Source organism: Metarhizium brunneum, chromosome 4, assembly GCF_013426205.1.
Source record: "Metarhizium brunneum chromosome 4, complete sequence".
NCBI classification, from domain to species: domain Eukaryota; kingdom Fungi; phylum Ascomycota; class Sordariomycetes; order Hypocreales; family Clavicipitaceae; genus Metarhizium; species Metarhizium brunneum.
Window position 1 is genome coordinate 1,967,070 of NC_089425.1, and position 24,206 is coordinate 1,991,275.

The 24,206-nt window shown below is 50.2% G+C and overlaps 4 protein-coding genes across 4 annotated transcripts; 2 read left to right on the plus strand and 2 right to left on the minus strand.

The window, feature by feature from the left end:
* Positions 1-894: 894 nt before the first annotated feature.
* G6M90_00g072560 (uncharacterized protein) lies at positions 895-1,200 on the minus strand (the record flags this gene model as incomplete). Its single annotated transcript, XM_066130970.1, has 1 exon — positions 895-1,200. One exon carries the CDS (start codon positions 1,198-1,200, stop codon positions 895-897), a length of 306 nt encoding a protein of 101 aa, XP_065987180.1.
* A 9,557-nt stretch (positions 1,201-10,757) lies between these two features.
* CDC25_0 (Cell division control protein 25) lies at positions 10,758-14,533 on the plus strand (the record flags this gene model as incomplete). The annotated part of the gene is made up of 2 exons (XM_014690320.1): positions 10,758-11,291; positions 11,393-14,533. 2 exons carry the CDS (start codon positions 10,758-10,760, stop codon positions 14,531-14,533), a joined length of 3,675 nt encoding a protein of 1,224 aa, XP_014545806.1.
* Positions 14,534-15,851: 1,318 nt separating this feature from the next.
* Positions 15,852-18,088, plus strand: G6M90_00g072580 (uncharacterized protein; the record flags this gene model as incomplete). The annotated part of the gene is made up of 6 exons (XM_066130971.1): positions 15,852-15,935; positions 16,056-16,262; positions 16,313-16,466; positions 16,521-16,633; positions 16,698-17,035; positions 17,086-18,088. The coding sequence occupies 6 exons, from the start codon at positions 15,852-15,854 to the stop codon at positions 18,086-18,088; spliced, it is 1,899 nt and encodes a 632-aa protein (XP_065987173.1).
* A 1,817-nt stretch (positions 18,089-19,905) lies between these two features.
* On the minus strand, positions 19,906-21,887 carry inda1_1 (Amino-acid permease inda1; the record flags this gene model as incomplete). The annotated part of the gene is made up of 4 exons (XM_014690318.1): positions 19,906-20,166; positions 20,235-21,355; positions 21,450-21,507; positions 21,600-21,887. 4 exons carry the CDS (start codon positions 21,885-21,887, stop codon positions 19,906-19,908), a joined length of 1,728 nt encoding a protein of 575 aa, XP_014545804.1.
* Positions 21,888-24,206: the final 2,319 nt, after the last annotated feature.

Here is a 24,206-nt window from a genome sequence, read left to right on the forward strand (position 1 = left end):
GTGCTCAATGTCTAGATGCTGAAATGGCCCTACGGAACAAGTCGCATGCAACCAAGTGGGCACTTGCAAAGGGGCACGTCCATCTTCCCATGGCACCGGTACTGGCCCTCATGCAAGATGACCGCCAGATTCTTGCCTCTCAACTGGGGACGCGTGTTTGGACGACGCTAAAAAGAGGTGATCAACACGGCTTAATCGATTCCTCGCATTCATGCCCAGAGACGACTTTTCCTTGCTGGGAAGTTGGACGGCGCGAGTAGTAGACGCCATTGAATGCTCCGTTCTCTCTCCGCGACTCGACTCGACCGGCAGGCAAATGAGTACTCGACTGATTCCGCATGACAAGGGGCTATTGTGGATTCGAAAAAAAAAATAGCCAAGTGAGACCTGGGGCCATGGCAGCCCAAAGCCAGGAGACCCCAGCATCGGGAGCGGGATCCGGTCAGAAAGAAGAATATGACAAGAGTCTGAGTAGTATGTATGTACCACGGAGTAGTAGTAGTAGTAGTAGTAGCGGTCTGGGCCGGCTTCTTCTCCTCCCGGAGAGGCCAAATTATTACGTGGTCACAATAGCCAGAGCGTCCCAGTGACATGGGACGAACAGACCCTGCGGAAATCACATGCAGCGGACAATTTTATGGCCCGCTCTGTCGGCTTGCCATGTACATATGTAGAATGCAAGTCCGGATGTTGCACCTGCCGTAATGTACAAGCAATTGAGCAAGGAGGCGGATATTTGGATATATCACTCCATGGTGGGAGAGCTTTACATCTTACTTGTCGATAGAATAGCCGGGCGGATCTTTGCTTTTTAGACTTGCGCCAGGCGGTCTTTCCTTGTTTTTGTTATCCTCTCTCTTTTTTCTTCCCCCTCTCCCTCTTTTCGAATTCATCTCATAGCCGCTCAGGTGCCCAATTCTCCTCCTTGTGTCCGGGGTGCATACCAGTTGGCGAAACCACCGCCCATTCGAGACCCAATTCGCACAACACAACATAATTTGCCTGATAGGGAACCTGGACAACGGGGACGACGGTGGCAAGGCGGTTCTGTGACGGAAGCAATGCGGGCCGTGATGGGACGACGGGCAAAAGTGCCAGGGTCCGCGGCGGGCTCGTAACATCGCCAATATGAACGACGTGGTCACATACGCCGGGCCTTGCATTAGGGCGCCACGAGTAACACGACCGGACTCTTTGCATGTCAGGCCACTGCCGACATTGGCGGTTCGTGTTACTCCCACAAGGATCAATCAAACGGTGGCTTAGCCAGAGGCAACACCCCTCCGTAATAGTAAATGGTGAACGCATGTACGGAGTAGTATTCCAGTGGAAGCCATCGTCTTCCTCCGTGGTTCCCCTCCCGTTCAGTTGGTCCGTGAGTATCCCCATTTTACAGCTCAAATGTTCTGCATCGTATTTGTATAGCCTCCTGAAATGTAGTAGTATATTGCGCCGAGGACATGCTATATCACGATACAACGTAACAATTGTCGTATTACGCTGCATGATGCTCAGTAAAAGCGTTGACCACGCAAATTTAAGCGAACCCACATGGCGATCGCGTAAATGGCTTCGATAGGAAAGAGGGCTCTGGCTGGACTAGAAATACCATGTATGCTCTGGATCCGAGTAGAAAGTACGCAGAGGTCGGGAGGACAAGTCCAGCATTCCGTAGCATCTGTGTCCTTGGCACTAGTTCTAGCCCTTTCTAGCACATTACATCTCACCTTGTGCAGTAATAGCTTGGTAGGGCCCTCGGGTTTCGATCCATTCGCGATCGGCGTGATATTCACCAGTTTGGTGTCCTAAAACCTGTTTGCATAGCGCACGCCGAATGAGGATTTACTAGGTCTTTTGCCTCGGTATCCAATGTCCACAGTGACGAAAGGCATCCATACTAGTCAGCAGGGGCTGATAGCATCTGATGTCTAAGGAATAACCAATCCGTACTCAATTACAGAAAGTAAATCAACTTCAAACACCCGCGTCTCCGTAGTGCTATATTAGCGTCAAGGCCCGGTTACCTTCTCCCAGGCTCAAAAGTCTGCGTTTTCAAACCGGCAGTGTTCACGGCACTCGAATTCCAATTACCGCCAAGCATATCAACTAGCAGCCAAGTGACAAATCGCAAGACCAGTCAATACTACCTTGCCAGGGAAAATGGAGTGCCCAACGCAGTAGATGTCCGAGGCTTGGGTCTGCATCTGAGGACTTTTGTAACCATTCATACAATTTGTATTGTCGTTGTTCCAACGTATACCTTACTGTGTCGAACTGTATGCCGTGAACATGGTGCAAGTGATTGCCTATGCTCCTCGACAGTTTTGAAAGTTGATGGTTCTTCAGATTCTAACGAAGAGATGCAATGGCTCTAATCCAAGATTCTTTGTGCATAACACGAGGATAAGGGTCTTTACTAACCCACTGTTCATGCCGTAGTAGTCCCCACGAAAGGCCACAGGAAGGTCAAGGTTTACGAGGCCTCTGAGCTTTCAATATCCAACACAAGATAGAGGCGTGTTGTGCGTATTCAAATCAAATGTCATACCGTTTGGCCATGGCCTGTGGCCAGCGAGGTTCGATTGCTCCCTTGGGTGAATTCAGGTAGCTTTTGCGGACTGCGATTCGAGAGAGGAAGAGAGGGCATTCTTTGTTTTGCACATCCTGCAGCGGTAATCATTGCGAGTGTAACTCGGACGGAACTCGAAGTACGGGACGGGGGCTCACCAGAAGAAAAGTGTGCATGCCTGCCACCTGGAAGGTGATGGCAACGACAAGTCTGGTCGTCTTTGGCGGCTACCAGGCCTCGGCGTTGCTTGCCCTGTCTAGACGGAGTAGTTTTTCCATGGTACGGGCCAATCTGATGTATGGAACCTTCTCCCCGCGGATGTCGGGAGCACCTGTTGGCCTTTATGGAGTTGGATGAAGAGCTTGCAAGGCTAATCGGAGGGCCCCAATATCGAAAGAGTTCCATCTGGCATGGCCGATCTCGTACCTGCAACTTGACCGGCAAGCTAGTCGAGCCTTTGGGTCTCGAGTCTTTTCCAACGTTGTTGGTTCGACCAACAGTTGAAGAGACGACAGCAACCACGCATCGGTCAGCGGCTGCTCTTTCCCTGCTGGGTCGGGGTTGAAGACGGGCCAGCAAATAGCGGAACGCGGAAGGCGCTGCCGTCCCCAATCACCACGCTTGTGGCTCTTGGCCCGTCCCGTTGAACGGCGAGACGCGGATCCAATTGCCCAACATCTGAAATTTCCAATATTCTAATGTTCCCACTCCTAGTAGCAGTACTACTAGTAGTAATACCGGCACGGTGGCCCTGCAATGTGACGAGTTCATCCCTACAAGACATGACAGGTGCGGGCAAAAGTAAAAGAGACCACTTGTACCCCGTATTACGGAGCGGTAATTTCTGACTACTACTATAGCAGGGCCGTGCAGCGACCAGCATCAACGGCGTACAATCTATGTATGCTCATCACGGTTGGATGGCCCACGCAGTCCGGGTTTTTCCCCCTTGCCATGGTAGGACGTCAAATGCAACATTTTAAGTGTGGTGGCGAATGCTTGTCCAGTGTCGGATGGACCTTGCAGACCGAGATACAACATGAAGACGCATAGGAAGCTGGAATTGGCCCAAATCTGTGCGACAACAGCTTCTGGTGTGAAGACATGTGCATCACAAGCATGCAATTACGGTATGAGGTTAGGCTCTGGCGCTAGGCACTAGGGCAGCGAGGCATCTTGCGCGCTTTAGGATGTGATGATACGCGGGACGCAGATGCGGATGACGATGGTGATGGTGATGGTAGTAATGACTGTGGTGGATCCGGCATACACAGGTCCAATACTCCGTACACAACATGCCGTCGCAGCACGCCATTCAGGCACAGCGGCAGTCCCATCCTTGCTCCGGGACAATGTGCCATATCGAATGTTTTCGTGTACTATTCGGTGGCGCAACTCGTCACTGCATGTACGAAGACTGGCGCCTGATAACCTAGGTCTCGGTGGTTCCGAACTCGCTCCAAGAGTCAACTGGTCTTGTATGTAGCAGAGACGGGGTGCTGGGAAGAAAAAGAAACAAGAAAATACTTATCAAACGTCGTTCAGGTTTAGCGCCCGAGGTCGAACGCTGGACACGTTAGCCATGTGTGCGGTTCTCAGCATCCAAATGTATGCATGTGCAGTCACATGGAGCACATATCCGCAACTACGGAGTACATACGTATTATTGTATGAGTATTATTCAGCTCTGTACGATTTGTATCATTGCCTTGGCTATGCGCAGTCAGCAACTTTCCGTAGCACAACTGACTACCCTGTACACCGAGGTTCAATCATCCTCAGCATCTACTGCTAGGTACTATCCAGATACTAACATTGTACATGGATGCATACGACCCCGCGCGCTCATCCATGGAAATCGTGCTCAGGGGCGCAGGCGCGAAACAAAACATGGCTTTGGGCAAGGGCAGCATGAAAGGGAAAGACGTGAGACTGCGGGGAGTACTAACGAGTCTGCCCTTGAAACGGCATGGCAAGGGGCAAGTATTGATCCTCACGATGTGTAAGGCTTTGGATCCGATGACTCTAGGAATGCAATATACTGATATGATATACATGGTACTGTAGGCTACTCGAGGGCAAGGCCGTCCGTCCCCCTTGGCCCCCTTGGCTTGAAAAGGACGAAACTTGACGACTGCCACTAATAACTACTCGTAGTATACATACATACGTACAATACTCGACCAGGAGGTACACACATATCAAGACTCCCTCCCAGACAAGGGCAGGCCACGTTGGTGGGACGAGGTGGGTACTCCAATGTCTTGCAATCAGACGAAAGAAGTCACCGGTGACAATCAGGCTGTAGACCAAGGGAAAAAAAAAAAGAATTGGCCAGGTGTCGGTTGCGTTTTTGGCAAAGTGAAGAAGGGTCTGGTGGAAGTGGAAATTGACGACTGTGACCGTGCGAGCCCCAAAACGAGACGGTTGGGCTTTTGACTGCAAGTGGAACACCAGTGACACATGGCTTGTCATGCAGTTTGGTGTACGGAGTATTTATTTGTTATTTATTTTTGACTTTGATCAGCTCGGTACTCGATACAGTCCCTTTCCCCCACGGTGCATGCTGGCTTCCTGGCAGCTGATGAGTCGAATCAAATGCCACTCTGTTGGTGCTAGTATTCCCGTGTTGGGACTGCATGCGCGGGCAATGTGACGTACATTACATAAAGTACCTACCTACCTAGGTAGGTAGGTACCTACCACCTACCTTTAAGTACTTAAGTACTTGTTGTAGGTAAGTATGTACCTACGTAGGTACACACATGTATGCACATACATACATGGTGCCAAAAGACAAGGAAAAGCCACGACAAACAACATGGAGCACCCCGGCTCCGGTTCAATTACCAGACGACGCCTTGACTTGTTCAGTGGCCGTTGGCTGGTGATGGCTGGTGATGGCTGATACTAACATTTGACAGGGGGCCGACAGCCCCGCCCAATTCGTTGTTTCTATCCCATATTCTTTTTTCCATGGAATAATACTAATAATACTACAGGTACGGAGTATGTACAGTACTACCACTACTACTACTAGTAATACATACCTCCTCTCAATTATCTGGGGCCCGACGCCGCATTGGAGCCCAGGGGCGGACCGCTCGTTCTCTTGGCTTTTCTGCTCTTGGCGCCATCACATCTCACAGAGCAGCGCGGGCGAAATAGCCTGGCTACACGGCGGATCGGAGAGATGTTCAAGACATGGCACATACATACATATTTTTACTATTACTCGTGGGCTAGCGGTGTTCTGCGCCGGCGGAGATACAATTCGAACCAAATTGTGCAATGTGATGCAACAGTTGCACTACCTTGAAAGGTACTTAAGTACATACGTAAAGTATGGAGATGCATGTGTTTGCTCCGTGGCACAAGGTGCTGTGGGCCTGTCGAGGCGTTTCGTCAATCTGCAAGGCACATGTAGATCCCAAAGCTGATGATAAATGTTCTACTCCACACATGGCATGGAAGACAAGCGAATGAGCCTATCCTGGGCTTCCATGGCTGATACATGAGTACATACATAAGTAGTCACTCGTTTCTGCCAGGGCCATGTGTGTAATGAAATTTTCATGTTGTACATAAACTCTGTCTCATTGATTGGATTCATCCCACGTCCTGCCTTCTTGTCGTCTGTGCGCCTGCATGTGGTTGCTTGATTTGGCAACGCATCGAGCAGGAGCTATGCACTCGGAGTGCCAGGTTTAGCTTGGTTCCGAGACTTGCAATTTCTCGCCTCAGGTTCCGAACCCAACGGAAAACGAGCTCCAAGTGGACATGACCAGCTCCCGAGGCCAATGATGATTGCGTCGGTTCCATGCCTGTTTAAGCCGCACCAAACTTGGCTGCAGCCGCCTCCATGCACGGGTGACCCGTCATGGCCAACGTTATCTGCCGGCAAGCCACCAGTTTGGACTTGCATGGAGTGTGATGAGAGTGTGTGGACGTCGGACCGTAGATGGTACATACATATGTACGTATGGAGTACGGAGTACAGCTCCCAGCCAAACGGGTACTAGGTGCATGTACAATATATCGCGGATATTGTTGTAGTAGTAGTACGTATGTGAGAGATGTATGTATGTTTGTGTGTAGAAAGAATCGTAAACCAACCTTGTTTTTGGTGTCTTGTTACTGCTTTTTAATCTATTTACTGCATTATTTTTTTTCTGTCTTGTCGTTACGCTGACCAAGGGCAATACCGCGATCCAATGTTCATGGTAGCTTAGTCAGCACCAGCACCCGCTGCCCCCCCGAATGCATTGCTGGGTTCTCCGTAGATGATATTTGGTGCGACGGAATAGACGTAATTATGCATCTGTTGGCCCACGCGATCTGACAAGTTGGGATGAAACACTTTGCGTGCAGTTCTTTGCTCAACCACGCATCTGCTAGTATCGGGGTTCTGACACGGTGATACCACATGCACATTGCATCCCGTCACCCGCAGCCTGTATTACATTCGGAAGAATGGTACGGAGGATTGTATGTAGTACCTAGGTAGGTACTCCGTACATATGTTGAATATTACTCCGGAGCATTCCGTACTACGAACTCGGGCGTTTGGCCTCTTCATAGCACCATCTTACTCCCTGTCCGCCTGTCCGACGGTCGGCCCCGACCAGGAGTGATATTATAGCCTTTATTTCCTGTATGGGGCATTGTAACCACGGCAGTTCGTCCTCCAGACTTGAAATCGACGCGCCAGAAGCTATGGTCAACGGTCGAACCGGCCGGCCCTGGTCCAAGAGGCCTGATGGGTTGGTTCCATGATTCGTTGGAGCTAGCCAACACTACTTTAGCCTTTTAGTGGCATCATAGCCAAGGCTGAGGCTCGTTTCATAATGTTGTACTACAATATAGAAACGAAGGAGGAAAAGAGTGTGAACAGAATATAGCGCTTCGTACTCTGCAGATACACCAGTATCTCAATCAACTGACTTTTCATGCGCCGCCTGCCGGCGAAACGACGACAGCATGTCCGCTCTCCCACCCTGAGCTCGTCTTGCTGGCGTAGATTTGTTTGCAGTGCGACTGAGTGTGTGCGCGGCACATGTTGTAACCAGGAATGAAATCAAAAGGGCAGAAGGTGAATAAACAGGATGCTTGATGAGTCGTCAATGAATTGGGCTTTTCTTCACACATTATCCTCGTAACATGAATCATGATATGGACCAGGCCGTCTGCAGATGCTCATGTTAGCAATGTTCATTGTACAATAACATTTTGTGCAACGTTTATGGTGCATATACTGCACGAACATGTGCCAAATTGAAATGGGTCGATCGATGATAGCGCCGCTGGCAAAACCCTGTGCCTACGCTATCAAACTCTGAACACGTCCTTGGTTCCTTGTTCCCTGACCTGACAACCTGGGCGTTACTCGAAGGCCCACTGAAGAGTTCGTCTCCCTGACCATGTTGGTGGTGCTGCTGCTCCATCATACATACATACGTATGTACAATTATCCATGCGTTGAGCGGCCGACCGGCCTTTTGGCCCTCTGCTACCATCAACGACCCCAGAAACCCAACCCGAATTGATCTTGCCGTGTGATGACATGAGCTACGAGCCTTTTGTCGGGCATTGGTGATTTGTGTATCGAAACGTTGCTTTGACTTTCACACACGGGTCAGTAGGTATCCGCGCGCTTCCGCGACGGTTGGCGTCGTAGAAACAAAGATGGTTGTCGCGTGCCACCTGACAGCCGGGACGAGTTAAGGAGGCGACTGATGGCGGCCTGGCGCGTCAAGTTCGTTTTCAGAACAAGACGTTGAAATTCGTCGACTAGTATTGCGCTCCCCCCTCTTTCACGTCCATAACCCCCCATACGTGCTTTCGCACGGAGCAAATCTTGTGCGTATAAATATCAGAAAAGACAACGGGAGAAACGCGGGATAACGTGGGATGGTCGTGGACTTGAAAAGACACCAAGTGAGTGACTAGTAGAGCAGACCATTTGACCAGGCCAGGGGATGGATGTCCACTGCCCATGCTACCACTTGGTCAATCCCTTCCCCCTGGCTTGGGCCGTCGTCGCCCTGGGTATTTCCAACAAGCGGAGTAAGGGGAGTTCTCGGCAGGGGTGTGGACATGGCCAAGCAAAGTTCGTCATGGCTTGGGAACCCCAGCCGCCACGCCCAAGAAGGCACAAAAGTAGCCAAGAGGCCAAGAGGTGCGCCGACGCGCCGCACTGCAGACACACACGGTCGGGTCATACATGGCACTAAGAGCAGTTGGATATTAGCTCCAAGGAGACCAAGCTTCGTCTTCCCATCGGGACTCTGCCGGCGTCGTCTCCACACGGCCCTAAGGATCAACGGAGTCCGTTCCGCAACGTGCATGCATGCGTAGCGCACTCGCGACGAGCAAGGCAACGAGCAGAAAGGGCTGGCCACCAGTGCTGGCTGCCACCAGACGGGGTCACTGGAGACACTCCCGATGGCGGTGGTGGCTGTTGGCTGTGGACTGGAGACTGGAAGATTCGAAATTTTTGTCGTGGAGAGAAACAGGCACCAGGCACTAGCACGAGCCAAAACTTGTTGCCATCACTGATCCCCAGACGGTCGGGCCTGAGGCGTTGTGCGCCACCAAGCAGTTCGGACCTTGGTACCTGGAAGCAAAGTACCGACCTCCAGGTGCTTGGACCCAAGAGTACAAACCTGCGGCACATGCATGCACTCAATACGCCGCCAGGGAGTAGGTATAGACACCCTGGAAGGCGCGGCGCCTGCAGGTGCGGGGCTACATGTCGGCATTGTACCGGCGCGGCCAGATGGCTGTGGCATTCCCCTGGCATTCCCTCGGTGCCATCAATCCACCAACTATTCCTCCTCCTGTCTGTCTGTTGTACCGTCAATGTCTGTGTGTGTTTCGAACTTTTGCTTGGACGTTGACAGTCCGGTTCCTTCCCTTCCCTCCTGAGAGACACAGACAATAGATGGGCCGTTTCAAATCCAGATGTCCCTTCTCGCATCTTCTGCTCTTGGGCTGGCCGTTTCCATTTTTGCCTGCAAGTACACGACTTGAAACGCTTGACACTCTTGACACCTGACACTTGACACTTTGACATTGGATGCTCGACGCTGACGCAACATTGAACGGCGGTGACCCTGGCTCTAGAGTCAGGTTCCATACCAGACTCTCTCTCTATCATCCAGTCCATCGGCTTGGCTTCTCCCTTGCAACCAGCAACCAGGCTAATTGCTCCCCCCCACGACCCGCCAAAACAGGCGAGAAGGGTCTTGTGTTGATCCCGCCTGGTACCTCCGTACCGTCGTCGCCCCTGCTCCTAAGCTGCCTTGCTCGTCAGCTCTCGATCCAGACTTCTCTTTCCTGCTCTGTCACGACAAGTTGACCCGAAGTTGTGCTTTGCCGAGTGCCAATTCCTCCTTTACTTGGCATATTCTGTCTTGAGAGAGTTGATTTTTTTTTTCGTCAACCCGGCATACGACAGAAGACAATTTTTTTTGGCCAAATTTCTCAAACGCGATCCTGCCAAGGACCAGGTAGGTAAGTCGAACAACAAACACCACTTTCACCACCTCACCACTTGGCCCTCTTTTATTATTCCCAATGGCGCCGGTACATACAAATATATATATACATACTTTGCATGTATATGTTACCCTTCAATCTTTTTGGCATACCCGCCGGTAGTTTCATAACCGCGACTCCGGATCAGAGCCGAAACATCCTTGAGCCGCCCGGAGTGTCGGGTTGTAGCATGGCGTTTTACATTCCACTGCATACCACGGATTGCCTCCGCTTGCCCTCATTCCAGACGCGGCCTCACGTCTCTTGCCACAACATTCCAGGCGCGCCTTGTACGTTTGCTAATGCTGCATGTCTAATTCAGCTTAGAAAACCTCAACCTAGAGTTCAATCATCATCGTCTGCCCAGACCAATCTTCGACTGGGCTGCTACTCTGGCTTATATCCAGGTTCGAACAGTACACTGTTGCGACATCTTCAACCAGTGACCAGATACGGACTTTACCTGCTGCCGATTGATCGTTTTGATTGTCGTCGATACATGGCTCGCGTGCCTTGGGTACGTAGCAGGCTACCTCATCTCGGATAACGGGTCGTGAGCAACGTTCTTCCAGATACCGCGCAATCTTGGACGGCACGGTTGCCAGAGCTTTATGCTCTCGGAACTCACCGCACAGCTTATACTGCCACAATGCTGAGTGGGCGCTCTTTAGGAGCCAATACTCACATGGCTCATGAACTGGCGCTGTATTATAACGCGGAACAGATGCCCCATGGATCGTATGAATCACATCAACACGGCACACTTTACTCGCACAGCGACATGACTCCCCCAACCACTCCGAATGGCTCCCAGGAGGATCTGTCTCCAGAGCCTACTGGCGCGCCAATTTTTCACAATTTTTTGAGGGCCTTTTATCCCTTCCATCCAAGCTATGCTGTATCAGACTCGAGCGTGACTCTCCCCTTGGATGAAGGAGATGTTGTCTTGGTACACTCAGTTCACACCAATGGATGGGCGGATGGAACGTTACTGGCATCTGGCGCAAGGGGGTGGCTGCCAACTAACTACTGCGAAGCCTATGAGCCGGAGGACATGCGAAATCTGCTCAAGGCGCTTCTCAATTTCTGGGATTTGCTTCGAAGCACCTCGATCAACGATAGCGAAATGTTTCGGAATCAAGAGTTTATGAAGGGAATCATTGCCGGTGTGCGGTTCCTCCTGGTACGTGTCTAAAGCTATGGCCGTTTTGGTGTGACACTGGATTGCTCCTTGAGAGGAGCCCCTTTTCGAAAATTTCTCGCTTTACTAACGAGGCTATCTAGGAACGAACTGGCTGTTTGAATAGAGAGTCAAGTGTCGTGCAACGGAGCGACACCTTGCGCAAAGGACGCAAGTCATTATTGTCCGAATTGTCATCATTGGTTAAAACGGCCAAACGGTTACAGGAGAGCCAAAATGGAACTCTGTATCCTCCCGAGGATGCTAATGATATTATTGACGAAATGATTCTGCGAGCTTTCAAAATTGTGACGAAGGGTGTCCGATTTCTTGATGCACTGGAGGAGGATAGACGGTCCCGTGTACCGGCATCAGTTACTGTCATGGCAACTGTTGCTGAAGAATCATTCATACCGCCAACACCGCCGGCAGATCGAACCCATTTTGAGGACCAGAAGTTGAACAATGCTTCCAGTGAAACAGGCTCACGTGCCTCGACGACTGACAAGGGCAACAGTGTCACGAGTTTGGCGACGCCAGATTCCGCTGAAGGCGGCTGCGACTCGCTCGGGCCCTGGGCTCGGCGCATGTCGTCTCTCAGCGCACAAACCAACTACAGTCCTTTGACGAGCTCTGGCCAAAGCGGAAATCCACAAGGCAGCTTGCAGAGCCACCGCCTGTCTGCAGGAATGGCGCACAGAGTTTCACTTGCTGGGCCATCCCCTTCATCCCGACCACACCATCTGGTATCCGAACGCCTCAGCCGCAGTCATGACAAATTTCTCTCACACCTTGGTTCGTTCATCGGCAGACTACACCTACAGTCACAATCACGACCAGAGTTATCATTCGCCATCAAGCAGTCGGCTACTTCGGGCGGGGAACTACTTGCTGTGATGGATCATGTATGTGCCTATAACAACTCCAGTGTGGCCTCTCTGAGCAAGGCTCGCATGGCTATGTTTGAGCGTATCCAGATTCTTGTCATTTCAGCACGAGATACGCTGGCCAACGCTGCGACAGAAGGTGCGGATTTGATCATGCCACAAGACAATGGAATCTTGCTTATGGCTGCCACTGGTTGTGTCAGAGTGGCTGGTGAATGTGTTGCTAAAACGAAGGCCGCTATTGAACGCGTTGGAGACTTTGAATTTGAGCTTGAAGGCTTTTCTCTGGGTATTGATTTGAGCATCCTCGATATTGCAGAAGAACGAGCTAGAACACCTTCGGTTGCCGAACGATCAGACGCGGTTAGCAGCGCTGCCGAATCATTTCAGACCTGCGAATTGTCTGTTGTAGCACCACGACGACTTGTTGCTCCTGCCGCCACTGACAAACCGCTTCCACGAGTTCCCCGTCTCAGCATTCCTGAGAACATAGTTCGCCAATGCAGCTCTCCTATTTCTTCCCGACCTTCTTCCATACACGACGACAATGCTTCCAGCGTTGCTTCTTCAGTCTCATCGATTCGTCCAGCATTGCCGACGCCACTCAAATCCGCCAATGCACCAAACCATTTTGAACAGAGCGAGTCGGGTATTGACACTTCGAGGATAGAACAGGAACAGCATGCAGCTCGTTTTGACACCCTAATTGCCTCAAGCGCGGGAAGCAGCGGTACGTATCTCAGCAGGGATTCGGAGGCGAGCGTTGCATCACAGACTTCTACTCGTGCAACGACTCCGGACCACCTCCTAGCACCTCGTAATCAGCCGTCCATGTCAGATATGAGTGCCACGGGAAGCTTATCACAAACGGACGAACATGATGATGTGGAAACGAGGCTCTTGGAGAAGACTTTTGCTCATGAGCTTATGTTTAACAAAGAGGGCCAAGTGACCGGCGGCTCACTTCCAGCTCTGGTTGAGCGCTTGACAACGCACGAATCCACACCAGACGCCACTTTTGTGTCGACCTTCTTTCTCACTTTCCGTTTATTCTGCACGCCAATAAAGCTCACGGAGGCTTTGGTCGAACGGTTTGACTACGTTGGCGAGTTCCCTCACATGGCTGGTCCAGTCAGACTCAGGGTCTACAACGCGTTCAAGGGGTGGCTTGAGTCACATTGGCGAGACCAAACTGATCGAGAGGCTTTGAAATTAATTATCCCTTTTGCCGAGTTGAAGCTTACTTCTGTTCTTTTATCTGCTGGGCGCCGGCTACTAGAACTGGCCAAGAGGGTCTCTGGAGAAGGCTCCCTCGTCCCCCGGCTTGTATCATCGATGGGCAAGACCAACACATGTATTGCGCAGTATGTGCCTGCAGATACTCCTCTTCCTCACCCTGCAATCTCTAAGAGCCAACAACACCTGCTCACTGCTTTTCGAACTGGGGGCAGTGGGCCAAGTCTGCTTGACCTCGATCCTCTTGAGGTTGCGCGACAACTGACGATCAAACAAATGAGCATCTTTTGCTCCATTTTGCCGGAAGAGCTACTGTCATCACAGTGGATGAAGAAGGGTGGCGTTGATGCCCCAAATGTGAAGGCTATGTCGGCTTTGTCAACGGATCTTTCTAATCTTGTTGCTGAAACCATTCTTCAGCACTCTGAAATCAAGAAGCGCGCCGCAATTATAAAGCAGTGGATCAAGATAGCCCACCAGTGTCTTGAACTTCATAACTACGATGGCCTCATGGCTATTATTTGCACCCTGAATAGCAGTACAATTAGCCGACTGCGCAAAACATGGGATGCCGTATCTACCAAGCGAAAGGAGATGCTTCGGCATTTGCAAGGGATTGTGGAGCCCGCGCAGAACAACAAGGTCTTACGCACTCGGCTTCATGACCATGTGCCACCATGTCTTCCCTTTCTTGGAATGTATCTGACCGACTTGACCTTTGTTGACATTGGTAACCCTGCCACCAAACAAATGTCCCTTGGTACGGATAGCGAGGAGGACGGATCTGGCGGCCTGACTGTGGTCAACTTTGATAAACACACACGTACCGCTAAAATCATCGGCGAGCTGCAGCGTTTTCAGATTCCATACAGACTTATGGAAGTCTCTGAGATGCAGGACTGGATTACCGCACAGATCAACCGCGTGCGCGAGGGTGACCAGGGAAACGTCCAAGTTACCTACTACCGGAAGAGCCTCCTACTTGAACCTCGTGAGAGTGCTCCTCGACGAGATGCAGAACCCCCGACTCCTGTTACCTCTGGGGCAGGACCCTCCAGAGGAGACCTCTTTGGGTGGATGTCTCGTGATCGAGGTCAAACGCCAACCCCGGCTCAGGGCTGAGCAGCCACCTGGATCATCTTCCATCGCGGACGCTGTTCTGTAGCCGAGAACGGCAGTGCCTTTTAACACGCATCTTGCAGATCAAGATGAATGTCTTATTCACTTTTTTTTTCACTCGACGCACATATTTCTTACTAGTACCTAAGTCTTTCACCTCTTGATACCCCTGTTTCTTACGACATATTTTTGAATTTTCATAGTTTCACTTTTTGCCTCCTTATTACATTGAGAGTTGATGACCTGGTGCTTCAATTACAGCCTATATCGGCGCATAGCACCTATTTGATTCACTTTTTCTTCATTCATAATAATGGCGTTATTTGTTTTGGGCTTCCGGCAACCCTCATGATTTGCGGCTGCACAGTTATGGGCATGAAGGCTCGATATACCAGAAGGATTTTTTTTATTTGGCATGAGCAGTTCATGACTCTGCATCCTGCTGCAACCTCAGCATGGCATGGACCCTGATGGGTCAATTTTGACTAGCAAAGGTGCTGCAGCGCAGTGTATTATTTGCTGACTCGACGAACGGAAAATGGGCCTCGATTTTAGGTCGACTTGGGGAAGACGATGAGATTCTTGCACCGTTTCTGGCTATAGGTGTGATGAAAATAGTTCTTTTTATTCAGACACGTGAGCTCGGCGTTGAAGGATTGCAAGCACAATGCTGGTTCGTTCGATTTTTAAACGCCAATGTCTTCTAGTCATACTCTAGGAATAGGAGCGGGATTGGACTGGACGAAAGCTCCCGGGAGAAAATGATTGTGTGCTCTGCGCGGACTGGTTTTGTTTCCCAAGGAAAAAAGGTAGACTCCTTTGTATATGTATCTAGCTTGAACGATGATGAAAGAGGAATGCGCAAGGATTGGCAGAACCGATGGCCGAAAATGGAACAGAACTTGAACATTTCTCCCGGCCCTTTCAACATGCTCGCAGTAGTAACTGTGCCTGTCTGCTTCAGTTGGTAGTGAATGGAATTGGTTTTCGTTGCGGCACTCGAATCGGTTCGCCAAATGCTTCTGACTACGATACAATACCCTTGCTTGTACTTGCACTCTTCTATTGGCCTTTCAAGTGACTGGTGGCGCCACCAAGAGGCATAGGGTAGCCAGGCAACCCCAGACAGTCAATTAGTTAGATTAATGGAGTCGTCGTGGCTGGACAGCCTCCACTCCTATTTTGCAGCAACCCCACGTAGTTACTCCGTACCTAGATTGGGTACTCCAGTAAGTTAAATAGCTGGCTGCTATCCACCACCATTGAACATCCGAAGCTCATCGGTCGCATTCAATATTGTCCTCTGGACGCCGGTTTTCCCATGGAGGCATCGCCACTTACTCGCCAGCCTCCGCCAGAGGTATTTACGCCCAAAATTGTAGAGTTGTACTCAGCTCTATTCAAGGTTTGACGCAACTCCCTCTTTGCGCGGCCGTCCGATGCTGACTGCTGCATTCAAGGTACAACAGCACAATTACATCTGCTTGCAACTCAGCTCCTTGGACTGACCCAGAGACTCTGCCAGGAGGATGACGACACCGAAGAAAAGTCGGGCGGCTTCTGGGCGGAATTCTTTCTACTGCGACCAGACCGCCAGAGCCTGCGCGCCTTGCTGAACGACATGTCACCCGCCGACGTGTTAACATACGAAGGCCGAACGAGGGAGCTTTTTGGAAAGGCCACTGTCACTGTGAAAACAGGCCAAGGCCTTGCTCCTCTGCACGCATTAGACGTACGACACTATATTGACAATGCATTACACATGGTTCTAACTTTTGACAGACCTTGGGCATCTTTCTCTCGTGTCTCCTTTCCAAGAAATATCCTCATCCTAGCTCCGACATCATCGCCATTCTTGCTGGTCTCGACCATATCGACGCTGTTTTCACAGACTTTGTAAGCACACTAGATGCAATAGTTCGCAATGGAGAAAACCGTAAGAATGACGAGTACAACCTAGTCGTGGCCACGGGCTGACCCTGCAGAGCAGTTACTGTACGCCACAAAGCCATCGAAGTACTGCTTGCCGTAACCGCAGGCGCATACCAAACAAGTCTTCTCACGTATATGATACAAAGGGATTTATTCCCAGCCGTCATGAAGGTAAATTATGTGAGACTTCTAGAGTGTTGGCCCCCAAAATTTCTGACTATGGAACGTGGGGTAGTTTGTGCAAGACTCAGAGACTCCAGGACAAGTGCTGGAGCCGTTTATTCTGTTGGGTCTATTGGCAAACTACAACAAATTTGAGTTCCAAAATCCATACCAGCTCAGGTTCAACGATTTCGTCAACGAAGAAACCATTCAAAAAACCATCCGATGCATTGGTTACACTTGCCAAGCTCTACGGCTAGACTACATCGACGTTCAAGACGACTTACCAGAAGGCTGGACATTTAGCAATACACTGAACCTGCTTGGTTTTGGTCTGATACTTCGTGGCTCAAAACCAGAAAAGAAGCCAGTCTACGACGCCGAAACAGCGAAACAGCTGTTCTCCAACCTGTACGCCCGCACGTATTCTGCTATCCACATCATGAGACTAATTTTTGTAGGCCTGGCGAGAGCGCGGCCGCCCTTCTCGCATCCTATGATTTTGCACATGCCAATAAGCTTTTCTGCTTCAACTTTGTGTCGCTTCCAGGAGAGAATGACGGTGAACGACCAATCGCAAGCTACTTGTCACTTACGTCTTATCTGCTCCAACACGCTCATCTTTCCCACCGGGCTACCTACTACGCGCACCTGAACCTCATGGTATTTCGCTTACTGATTGAAGATTCAATTGTTTGTAAAAAACTTTGCAGCGACGAAGTAAAAGCTTCTGTTCGACTGTGTCGACATCGGCAACCGTTCTTGCCGCTTGTGAAAGGAGAGCGAGTCCTCGCAGCCAGTGTCCTTGACTGCATGATCGATGGGATCAACCATAATCTTCGTCGGCGACTGGACGTTAGCCTCTACACATTGTGTCTGGGAATATTGTTACGCATTATTTCTTACCTTTCTCGCTCAAGAACGCGCCTGGTCTATCATTGGTCAGAATTCTTCAGATCTCTACTGTCACTGGTCCGCTTTTTGGCAACCTACACATCGGACCTGAAGGACTTAACTCATATCAACACACTCCTAGACCATGTTGTCAACCTGCTAGCACTCTCTCTGTCTGCAGGTGAAGCATTCTTGCCAACGCCTGCCGCTTATGACGACCTGTTTTACAAAGTGGTTGAATCCGGTGAAGTTCTGACCAAGTTCAAAGAAAACTATGGTCTTGAGAATCGCAAGAGCAATTCAATTGACACATTGATTAGTGTCAGTACCCATTACAATCAACTGCTTGCCGGGGGAGCTGGCTCCTCCAAAAAGAAACCGAGCCATCTCACGACACACCAGGTCACAGAAGTCATTAAACAGGGGTATGAGACGCTGAGCATACAGGCGAAGGAAGGCCTGGATACTTGGGGCAACTTTCGAGAAGCGGACGAGAGAACGCTTTTGAAAAAGATGGCAAGGGCATCAGTTGGTGATGTGAGAGTCATGGTAGAGAGGCATACTCAGTAAGGAATATGGAGAGTCATCATTGGGGGGGGCAAGTATTGATATGTTTAGGAAGACTCTTGGATAGGGTACCTTGACTCTGGGCCCCTTTGTCACTAAAATTTCGCAAGTTAGGTTGTGAGAAATACCACCAGGCAATGCCAAAAATATAAAACTGACTTAATGGAACGGAATGTCGTGGCCTTGGCCTGGGTGTTGTATAACATAGACAAAAACGGAATCCATGCTTCTGGAACTCCTGAACCGATTCCGTCTGGCACCACAGAATTCAAGGGGCTCGGGTAATTTTATATAGATATCTCTTCATATTGAAGCCTTCATCATTTCAGACCGCGTATTCTCACCCCACTACTTATAGTAGTAGTTCAGAGGTTGCGGAAAGTGGCCACGGCTGTGAGAAATTTCCAGGCCCTAGAAGTGGGTTCGCCAATAGTAATTCGCAATTCCTCTTCATACGACCAAGAAGTGAAGCATTTTGAGCAAAAGATATTCCCCCTGAGAGAGCTTGGAGTCACTTTGAAGCAGTCTGGAATAGACTTTAGTGGAGAGAGAGAGAGAGAGACAGAGAGAGAGAGAGAGAGAGACAGAGAAAGAGAGAGAGAGAGACAAAGAGAGAGAGAGAGAGAGATAAAGAGAGAGAGAGAGAGAGATAGAGAGAGAGAGAGAGAGAGAGAGAGAGGGCGCTCGCATACACGTGATTGCAACTGAGATGCCTCTAAGCACTTGGAGTTCTCCATTGTTCGCATCCAGCGAGGATACACTTGTCTCCACAAGGGATGACACTGTCTCGGGATAGACCCCGGGGAATCAAGGGGAAGAGATGGATCTGGGGATGGAGTCGATCTTGATGCAACCCTGCCATCCCGTGAAGCGGCCCAGTTGCTCAACCGAGCAACAAGCCGGCGCCAAGAGGGTACTTGACTCTTCATCGTTGCTGGAGCAGGTACTCAAGCACGACTAGGTACTAGGTAGCCGGTGCATTTAGGGTCTGGCCACTTGAGCTGGTCGTCTTGGGAGTCGAGCTGCCGTTACCATGTCTGCTCGATATGCCCAGAGCTGCCCAATCGTAGGGTTTCGCAGAACATGGCACTCAGGCTGAAATATTGTGTCGGGGGGCGTTTGAAAATCTAGAAGCACGCAATGTTTGCTGACCAAGCCAAAACCCTGAATGAGTATTCCTTTCCTTTGTAACGCCGATGGATTTTGAGCATGTTGAGATTGAAAGGCGCAGACACGTGGGGCAGGCTCGGCTCTGGAGAGTCAAGGGCGCGCTTGACATTTTGACATCTGGCGCAGTTGTCTACGTACCGGTGACACATGTAACATGACCGTTTTTGTGCATCTCCCGTCGCAGCTGCACGGAGCTGACCTCTACCATTTTGCTGCTCATTCTTCACTTAATTTTCCATTCTGAAAACGTTCTAGCATCACGATAAACTCTTTCCATCGCTTAAGAATTTATGCACATCATTTGGGGCAAACCTTGGCCGTTCTGGGGCCATATTGCTAGAGGCATGGCCAGCTCGACAACATCAGCAAGGGGAAATACACGTACTTCGTTCCATTAATCTTAATCGAGTATCATTTGACGTGGTATCTAATAGCTAATGTTGTACAGCAGAAAATGTATCAACCAAAGAACCACCCGCCCGCTATGAACGTCATTATAGTAAATAGACTCCTCGGCAAACATGATTTCAACGAACAGGTTTGGTCACCCTGTAAAGAGACCAGCACCTGTTCTTGGGCTGATGACGCACGATAGCACTCCTCGTTGATATAAGAAACACATATACACAAAATGCCACCACTTTACCACCTTAGAAAGTGTGGTGAAGAATTCGTCGCCAAGCTGGCCACGAGGCAACCTTGGCTCGGTAGGCGTTGATTTCATCCCAGTCCAACTCTCGGCGGCCAGTATCGACATCCATCTGCTCAGTTCGGAGCCATCCAGTACGCTTCCAGAGGTACCCAACTACCCAAAAGAACATGACAACAGGGAAGGCGAGATACGACTTGAAAAACCCTTCAGCAGTGCCCAAGCCAGATTCTCCGGGAGGAGCCACAATGGCGGTGTAGAACTGAAACGACGACATTGTCAGTAAGCCGATGTCCATCTGCAACGCTGTTTTGAGAGTGGGTTTCGTACCTGAGCAATCAAGACGAGAACGCAGAGAGCGAGTCCGAGCCAAGAGCCATAGACACCCCCGATAGCCTTGAAAGGGATCTCATCCAACGTATGACCGTGGTACTTCCACGCCTTGCGGAATCGAATGTGGGCCAAGCAAATTGAACCCCAGGTGAAGATAGCTGCAAGTCCGGATAAGGCTAGGAGCCAGTCAAAGACGACAGGGCCCTTATTGTTTAAGCTCACAAACCCGAGGAATCCGCAAAGAATGATGGCAATGACGGAGAAGAGAGGGCGACCTGACCTATCAATATAAGTGAATACCTTGGGAGCATAGCCTTGCTGGGCCAAAGCGGTCAGAGTTCGAGAGCCTCCATATACACCCGAGACGCCAATTGATAAGACAGAGACCAGGATTGTCAAGTTCATAAAGTGGTCAAATCCCGTGAGTCCAGCATATTTTCCAACCAAAACAAAGGGCGAAGTCTTCACATCGCTGAAGGCTTGCGACGAGAGTAGCGAAGGGTCATTGCTGTCAATGAGAAGGCCAACGAAGAACAGGCCCAGGATATAAAATACCGTGATACGCCAGAATACCTGCTTAATGGCGCTTGGCAGAGACTTGACAGGGTTCTTAGCTTCGGCAGCAGCAAGACCAACCAGTTCGGTTCCAGAAAAGGAGAAAGCAGCTGTGACAAAGACAGCGCAAAAGCCTTTAAAGCCATTCTTAAAGGCCCCTGGGTCATACCAATATCTGGCGCCCCAGTACTCATTATATCGGCCATCCTTAGGTCCACCGCCTAGTACGAGAACAAAGGCAATAATCATAAAGATAACAGTCGCGAGAAGCTTGAAGACAGAAGATACAAACTCCTCTTCAGCATAGCCTAGGGCACCAAATAAGTTGATAATAATAATCGCAGCAAGGAATACGGCAATCCAAACACCGACCGATATGTCTTCGTTCCAGTATTGAATAGTCAGACCGCAGACCGTGAGTTCAAGTGGCAAGACAACAGCCCATTGGAAGACATAGTTCCAGCCCATTGCAAAACCCCAGGAAGGGTCAATAAAGCGGGTTGAGTAAGTATAAAAGGCACCAGAAACTGGATACATGACAGCGAGTTCACCTAGAGCATACACTGTGCACAGCATAATCCATTAATACACATTTAGAAACCACAGAAACTTTGGAACTAATCTCAGTGCGAAAGAGCAACACGATCATTCACTTACCGACGTTGAACATCATGATACCAATGATCAAGAAGTCGAGAAAAAGACTTCCAGGGCCCTGGCAAAGTGTCAGTCATCGTGGATAGCTCTTGCTTAGGGAAGAGATGTCCATTAATAGCCAGCGAGCTCAATGTACAAAAGGAAACTTACACCTTTACTCAAAGCACCGCCAGAACCAACAAAGAAACCGGCGCCGATAGAACCACCAATAGCGATCATATTCAGATGCCTGGCTTTCATAGGGCGTTCAAGTTCGACGAAGCCGGTGCCATAATGAGCTTTCTTAAAAGATTCCAGACTCAGACCGTTGCGGGTCATGAAATTTGGGTCACGCTCGATCGTCGTTGTTTTAGGGATCACTTGGCTAGTACCCTCCAGGGCAGTCGTGTGGCCCTTCTCCATGGCACTGGAGTCAATGGGCTCGTCTTTGGACGACATGGTGTCTGGAGTTTGTCGTTGTCCTGGCTGGCTATTTGCTTCCTACTGTTGACAGAGCTCGGCAAGGTCGCCAGACCTCAAGTCTAAAAGCAATAATATGGAAAGGGAAAATAATGAAAAGGAGAGGAATACAGAACAAGAGAACGACAAGCCAAGAATTGGGGGAGGCCGGTCCTTCTTTAAAGAGGGAGGGATAGTGTGTGAGAGAGAAGGGCGAGCTTCTGGAAGGATACAATGGACCCGTCTTGGAGGGTACGAAAGTCGATTCAGACCTACCTTTGGGAGGGGGTGTGACTGTCGGCCCAGCATGAATTTTGCCAAGGAACATGGCACCGGATCTGGCCCTTGGGGCTGAGGCAATTTGGGGAAGGGGCTGACAGGGATTCAGGATAAGAAGAACACAAGAAGCTAGAGGGCGGGAAGCTCCCAAATGGACTCAGGAGGCTTTCTCAAGGGTACATGAAGTATTACAAGTTGCGGGCCAGTAACTTGAGAGGGCAAGCCAAGGGTCGACTATCCAGGACGCGGTACTGTTGAGAAAGGAGGAATTTCAACATGGATACCATAGTGCCGTTCAAGGCACGTTGAATGGAGCTTGTAAAGTACTTGCATAAGGTAAGACAAGAGATATGACCTCGACATAGTCCGACGGGCTAGACTAGCTGGACTAGCCCCTCACAGCAGACCAATTCTGAACGACAAGTGGCGATGGGAGTAGTATGTAAGTAACAACCAGATGGTGCGGCTAGAGGACAAGGAGTTGTTGATTTGCTCGACGGGAAATGATCTAGAAGCGAAGAAGACGCCCGCAACCAGATTCAACCAAGACGGGCGAGGCGCCAAAGAGCGGTTGAACGACTTTTGTGGCTTTCAGCCACCTGGGCCAAACGCGACGGGGGGAGTCTCTTCTGGGGTAACAGGTCGATGTGGGTGGAACTCCATTCTCACAAGCAAACGAAAGGCTCGTGAAACGACCAGACAGGGTATCCCAGATGCGAACGACTCTAAGCTGTTGAAGTTGGTAAGTACGTACGTCAGGAACTACTATTAAGGCTCTGAAGCTAACGAGACCGCCATTGACAGTGCCCGCACCAGCAAACGACCTGTGCGGATTGTCTGGACCATCTAGTCCCATTGCACCCAAATACGGGCCTTGGGATAATGAATAATTATTTGGCACTAAACAGTCTAGACATTCCACTCAGGAGGGGTGGGCAATTCTTTGGGGCCGGAGTGATAGGACCAAACGGTCCACCTTGATATGGCCATTAGGAAAGCGATGCTCTCGCAGAACGGGCCCCGAGGAGCAATTTGCAGGCGTGGTTCGTGACAGAGAAAACACGACAGCGAAATGTGAGATATACCTTCCAACAGTGGGCATTATGACATTCAGTCAGGACTATCAGTGTCCAAAGCTAGTGACGACGGCACCAGACGGGGAGGGCAACTATACGCGGTACATCTAGCGAAATGCACACGAGAAGCAGCTAGCGAGGTCTGACGGAGACATATTGGACGAGCAACGCGAGGTGCACCACCTCGACAGGGCATGGCATGAAAGGCTGATGAGTTTACCATTCAGATTGTTTCCATGTCTACAACATGCAGGCAATACAATGCTTACTGTCCTGTCATCGCGGACCTATTCATACGGCTGCCCCATTGACGCCAACGGCGACGAGAGGCCATGACTCTCTGATCTTACTTACCTGTGGCTTGACTCCACCAGATCCCTTAGCATGTCACCAAGCACATTCTTGTTCGTTTCGGATGACAAGACTTGATCGCTTGGTCGGGAGTGCCGACCATTCTTGTCTAGGAACAACACGCTTGGCACACACACACACACACACACGCACGCACCCACGCACGCAATGGTGTATGGCTGGTCACGCTGTTGCCTCTGCCGACCTTGTCCCCCGTGGCAAATTGAGCATGCATAACCATAAATCAAGGTTGATAAAGTTGTGCAGCCATGTCAGTCGCAGCAACAATGCGCCAACTCGTTCTCGAGTACGCAACGCGGTTGAACGAACCCCGTCCCGTGTCGTCTGTCGACCGTGCTGTTATCTTGTATTGTTTGATAATCAATAGCAAACAATGGCACATTTCGACTGTGAGATAGTCGAACTGGAGCAACCCACTTGCTTCTCCGCTGGCGTTATCTTGGAGAGCGAATCGCCACGAATTCTGGCCTTCGTTGCCCCCAGACAAATAGAGGCTCGTGAGCCCCCATTCCGGCATCCCATGCAGAACTAGCCATACCCATGCAGAAAGAATCCTGTCACTGGTCCTGGGCGTATCATACCACTCCCCAAG